At 39.9% G+C, this 6,372-nt stretch overlaps 1 protein-coding gene across 1 annotated transcript in view; it reads right to left on the bottom strand.

The window, feature by feature from the left end:
* The window catches only part of LOC140145136 (arylsulfatase I-like), a 65,572-nt gene extending 62,026 nt beyond the window's left edge, over positions 1 to 3,546 (bottom strand). The window contains exons 1-3 of the mRNA XM_072166917.1: positions 3,364 to 3,546; positions 2,901 to 3,084; positions 663 to 862 (exon numbers count right to left, since the gene is read on the bottom strand). Of these exons, the coding sequence (XP_072023018.1) occupies positions 663 to 862; positions 2,901 to 3,084; positions 3,364 to 3,381 (402 nt within the window). The 5' untranslated portion in view covers positions 3,382 to 3,546. The remainder of the gene's footprint in view (positions 1 to 662; positions 863 to 2,900; positions 3,085 to 3,363) is intronic.
* Positions 3,547 to 6,372: the final 2,826 nt, after the last annotated feature.

A 6,372-nucleotide genomic window follows, 5' to 3' on the forward strand; every position in this document is an offset into this window, starting at 1 on the left:
GTTTTGATCAAGTATGTGAATATTCGACATTAGACCCAAAATGTTTTTTCAAGAAATAAAAGATTAGATTACCATAAAAACGAAACAGTAATCTTTGGTTGGGTCTAATGTAATATTCACATAGGATTTTCAACGTTTTTCTATCCTTATTCTTGCTCAATTAAAAAATATTTTGGCGTATATAAAATTGAAATAAAATTCTCTGCTTCTTAAACGACATCAAATGTGCCACAATTGGGTATCACGAATCGTTATATATGATGTGCAGTTAATATTCATATTTTCTTTTATACAGAGGATGCTTCAGTTTTGACAGGAAAAATATTTTCTTGAAAACCCTCTCACTCGGTTATTTTAAAAAGGTAACCACGCTTCCCTAGAATGTGCAATAAATTAGCATTAAAATTTTTCTTATTCTAACAGCGAGCGTTTCTAGAATGTATTATGACGAAATGTGGTGTATACTGTGATATACTTGATGGTGAAATCTAATTGAGCACGTTTGACATTTGACCTGTGTTGACCAATGATCATTAATTTTGAGAACATCTTGAACGTATTTTGGGAGCATCTGTAATGTAACCTAAACAAGTTGGTTTAATCCTGAGAGGATGCAAAGCATATAATGCTTACTCTTGGGCTTACTCTTAGTCTATTCTCACCCCATTATGAGCATGATATGCTATGATTTCTTCTGCCCGCTTTACATAAATATGTGTCGCATATTGGCCAGTGTAACTCTCAGCAACCGTCTCATTCTCCCAAAAATCAAATCCCTCAAAGTATTCAACTCCCATGTCTCTTGCGACTCTAGGGTTACTGTGGCGATGTGTGTAATAATTCTGTGCACCGTTACGAAAACCTGTACATTAGAAGCGAAAGGAGTAAGGGAAAGATACTAGTTGAATGAGGGGAACCAAAGTATATGAGAAACACCCGAAATTGTAAAATTTACAGATGTTGCTGGCAAATTAGTTGTCATAATTTAATAGCACTATTTTCTTTACAGTGCATGTATGTGGTAGCAAAAGGCCAGCTTCTCCCTGTGAGAAGTCCTGCCACTCTCCATCCCTCCTCCCCGATGCTATAATTAAAGACAGAGATAAAAACAATTGATCGCGTCTGATGTCACTGTCAATTACGATCCTTGATTGGTTTACACAGGTTAATCAGCGCGTAAAAGGAAGACCGATCTATCTGGTGCTGATCGGAGAAAAGGAATAGCAGCAAATGGCGAAAATTACGTACTTTTGCAAGGCAAAAAGCACAAGGCGGTAGACGAAGCACATTCTCTCACTGTTCTCGTTATAGTCTTATAATCTCCTAATCGATCCTGCGGTTGTTGATCATCGTAGAAGTGTCCCTTCAACAATTTTTTTGTTGCGCACACTACCCGTCCTCCAACACGCTGGCAAGTAAAGACTTCCGCGAAATCGCCGGGTATGACATGGGTAAATCAATGGCACTGTCACCGCAGCACGCAACGTATCCAGTATATTCCATTTCCGGGCCATTCCGTGGTTTGGCTGGCGGTGTGCAGGCACGCAGGGGACTTGTCAAGCAATCGTCGGCAGCAAATACCCGCGGTGTAAAAAGGGGCGAAACGCACAACACAGGCCCTGCTCGCTGAAAATGGCCAACATTTATTTTCAACACTTTATCACGTTATCAAGTTATTAAAAGTAGGCTGAAAGTTTTAACATCAATGGTATTAAAAAAATTAAGACTGCCATATTTTTCTTTATAATTATCTTCATAAAAATTCACGTATAACACACTTTAACACGAAGTTATCAAATTATTAAAAATGCATGTTGAAAAAATGCATACACATATTAAAATATTAAAAAAATGTTGTTATAATCACATCAGCACGGTATGTTAAAAACCGAACATAATCTACACCGGGACGGGACGGTAGGGGCCTCAATTTATAAAACACCCCCCCCCCCACACCCCAATTTGTTGAATATTCCCGTGCATTCATTGGAACGAATCCTTGATCGTATAGTCTGCTACCAACACAGGAACACACGACCCTTCCGGTCACATCGATCGTCATGATACATCCACAACCGCCATTGCAATGCATTGCATAGGGGGCGAGATGGCACGTAGGCGAGATGCCGTGTAGGCGAAGTTGCGTGTGGGCGAGGTGTCCTGTTTCCATTGTGCTATGTGTCTATTAATAGTTCACGATGCATGTGCTATGCGTGTGTCCACACATGAGTACCGTATCAATCAACTCGAGACTCAATCAGTTATAATTTGATAAAATGTTTTAATAAAGTATTATTAAAATAATATAAAATAATTATAAATACACGCATGTGTGAAGTAACAGCTGCAGGACGGCAGTGTTACTACATCGATAATTCGATAGGGTGATTGAGTGTTTGAGTCATAATAATAATTATCCCTCTTATAGTCAGCGAGAACAGTGGGAGAATGTGCTTCGTCTACCGCCTTGTCAAAAAGCAGCTTTTCTAGGCATTGTGGACATGGTGCCCCCGCATGGTGCCTTCACCAAAGAAAGTTTCCTACTACTATAAAGACCTAACTTTTGAGATGGTTTGCATGTCGAAAGGTGCAAAATTAACAATTACGCCCGGTTATAAATCCGCGTTCAGCAAGTCATCACCACGACACTTGTAAACAAACCGTGCTCGAGTTTGATTGACAGATGACGTCAGACGCGATAAATTGTCTTTATCTTTTATTTTTATTTATTTATTTTTACCATTTTATTTCAACGTTTGATTCCCTCTCACACCTCTTGAAAGTTATCTTGCTCATCATGAAAAAGTCCTGGCTACGCCACTGGTGTGTAGGCCTACATGTTAAGGGAGGTATTAGAATAACAAAGAATCAGTAATGTTTTAAACAATTATTTAACTCACCTAAAAATGTGTCGAATCCCCTTTGGTTCGGCAAACAATTTCGTCTTGAATGTCCCAAATGCCATTTACCTACTAGATGGGTTGTATATCCATGGCGTTTCAATACTTGTGGCAACAATGTTAGATTGCTAGGCAGGCAACCAGCATCTCCAGCTGATAGAGCCCTATCCACGCCATGCCGACTCTGAAAGTACAAAATATTAAGTTGAATAATGTTTTTTTTAATGTCGAGCATATCTAGGCATTAACAGCTGAAATCTAGGAGATAACGCTGACGAATCTTCCGCCAGTGAGGCACAAGTGACCTGGTGAACGAAGGGGGTCGCCATAGATAGCTGGTCCGGACAATTTTACAGGACAGTCAAGTGTAGCCAATCGGGCTTATTACCCTGATCGGAACCGACTGTAACGAGGTCTTTTGTGTTTGCTGGGCTAGAGGGCTACATAATTAAACTTTATTTACCTGATAAAGACCAGTCATAAATGAAGCTCTACTAGGCGAGCAAGTTGCCTGGGCGTAGTAATTTTCCAAACGTACACCTTCTTTCGCAAGTCTGTCGATATTCGGAGTGTGGATATCACAGCTTGAGTTATGGTAACTGACGTCATTCCATCCCAAGTCATCAGCTAGTATGAAAATTATATTAGGTTGCTGAAAAGAATAAGCGTTTGGGAAATTTAAAAAATTAATTTATGATTTAGGGACCGTTCACAAACACTTGTAAACGGGGGGCCTGATGCAAAAAAAATTCATCACGAAAAATTTTCGGCCCCCCCTTTACAGACCTCAAAATTTCAGGCCCCCCTTTTTGACATGAAAATTATGGGTCAACCCCATAGAAAAGCATATAAACTCAATTTTTCCAGAAAAATTTGTGGTCATTTTTTTCAGGCCCCCCCCCTTAGGAGGGTCAACAAATTTCAGGGCACACGCAGGCACAATACCCAGACATTGATCCACATGCATCAGCACACTTTATAGGTTGTTGCTGACCACCACCGCCCCATACCATTCCACAAACCATTAAACAACAATACTGTATATGGACTTGCAGCTAAGAAGCACACACCCAGGACATTCCACAATTGACCTACGCATCCAGGATCAGCTGGCTGCGAAGTAATGTTATAAAAAATACGGGAAAACTCAGTAAGTATACAAACATACTTAGTACCCAAGACAAGGACATATGCAGCTCAACAAATTTCCCAAGACACCTTCAAAGAGGCATTATAATGGAGTGCTCATCTGAATAAGGGTGAAACAAGGCTCGGCAGGTGACTGCGCTAGTGATCTACCAATATTACTTCTCATGTAAATTAGAAATTAGACTGTAAAATAGGAATAGTCTTAATATCAAAGGATTAACCAATCATAGATGATATAAGTAGGCCCTAATAATTGACTAGTTTTTGAATTAGAGCACGGTATATTAAGGCCGTGTAAAATTAATATTTTGGTTCTCGTCCCTCCCTCCTCAATTTCTGGGATTTGTCAGATTTTTTTTTTTTTTTAGATTTTTCAATTTTTTTAGACTTTGGAATGATTTATGAAATCTTCATACATATAAATAAGTTTATTAGAGAACAAGCATCACTTCCAAGTCTTTTTGTGGTACTCTAGGGGTTTATCCTCAGAATCTCACATTTGGAAAAAAAAAAAAGGGCCTCATCGTTTCCTCGAGCACTGTTGGAGAAGACCGAAAACTACTGACAATGCTAATTTTACATTGAAAAAAAAAAAAAAAACACCTCCCTCCTCATCAATTCATGAAAATCCTCTGGACGAGAACCAAAACATTAATTTTATACGGCCTAATCATTGTGTCTTTTGAGTGAACTTTGGAAAAAAGATGTTTTGGCCTTCGCCCGGGGGGACTTCCATGACAGATACTAAGTGCATCATGTGCCTCGGGATAGACCCCCTTTTTCAAACCGGCTTGTACCCAATGACCCCCTTTTTTGTGTTATGATCCTACCTATTACGCAATGACCCACTTAAAAAAAAGCATGTACTCAATGACCCCTTTTTCTATTTCCTCCTGCTATACCCAATGACCCCCCCCTTTTTAATTCCCAAATTTAGGTGGTATTTGAGATTTTTCACATTTCCAAGGTGGCCAAGTTGTTTTTACGCAGTTTGGCACTTATTTATGTGTACTTTTAAGTACACATAAAATTAAAATTAAAATTAAAATGATACTCTTTTGGCAATCCTGTACTCAATGACTCCCATTTTACTTTTTGTTACCCAAATGACCATCCTTTTTTCAAAGTTTCATACCGAATGACCCCATTTTTATTCAAGTTGTGTACTGAATGACCCCATAATTGTACATTTGACCTGAATGCCCCCTACTTTTAACATGGCCGAGGCACATCCCTGCCATTTCAGATAGGGAGTGCCTCCCCCGGGGGCCTTCGGTCTTGCTGACGTATCCCGTTTTTGCTAGGGGGCCTTGTAACTAGTAGACTACTGTCTGACGCCCTCTATATTTTATATGGACGGGTATCCATCACGAAGGGTTTTGGTCGTGGACTAGATTGTTGTAGGCCTACCAGTGGCGTAGCCAGTGGGGGGGGGGGCAGGGGGGCCGGTGGTTCATGTACGGCCGTCGGTAGACGGAAGGCGTTGTTTAAAAATAATTGGGTTAACAATAGACTATTTTTAACCCAGGGTGACAGAAAAAAGGGGACAATTTAAAAAAAATTATGAAAAATTGTTAATTATACATAAAATGTGTGTGTTTTTAAGCTGGTACCGCCTAATATCATTTTTTTTTGATCTTCACTTTTTCAAACCATGCAAAAAAAATTCGGTCAACAAATCACAACTTCCGTCGGCAAAAAATATTTCACGCCACTGAGGCCTACCCATAGACTAATACAGACTAGATTGCTGTACCCATAGACTATTAATACAGACTATTGTACCTTTCGATGACTTGAATGTCTTATGATCTGTTCGACGTGTTTCCTCAATCTGGTTACGTTGTCTCCAAGTGTCCCGTATTGTGTTGCCATCAAGCCAATCATAAAGCCAATGAAAATAACAGATAAAGCAAAAAAAGACTTTTTCATAATATGCGGATTCATCTGTAATACAAAAAAAATATTGTTATTGTAATCGTGTTACATAGCCCTAGGGTGTAAAATCCTTTTTCAAACATTGAAAACTTCGTGATCATCGGCTGCCCATCGTGGTCGATTAGGCCCCGTATCCATAGGCTGTTCCCTTGTGGCGTGTGCCCTTGTTCCGTGTTCACTTGTTTCCCATGTGACCTGCCACACAGACAACCTATGGATACGGCCACTAAGCAAAACAAAGGTTCGTTGTCTGTGTGGCAGGTCACATGGGAACAAGTGAACACGGAACAAGGGCATACGCCACAAGGGAACAGCCTATGGATACGGGGCCTTAAGAACCAGTTGTCGAAGTTGATGGATGTCTTCTCTCCATGCATCCCTCAAT

Source organism: Amphiura filiformis, unplaced genomic scaffold (genome assembly GCF_039555335.1).
Source record: "Amphiura filiformis unplaced genomic scaffold, Afil_fr2py scaffold_146, whole genome shotgun sequence".
NCBI classification, from domain to species: domain Eukaryota; kingdom Metazoa; phylum Echinodermata; class Ophiuroidea; order Amphilepidida; family Amphiuridae; genus Amphiura; species Amphiura filiformis.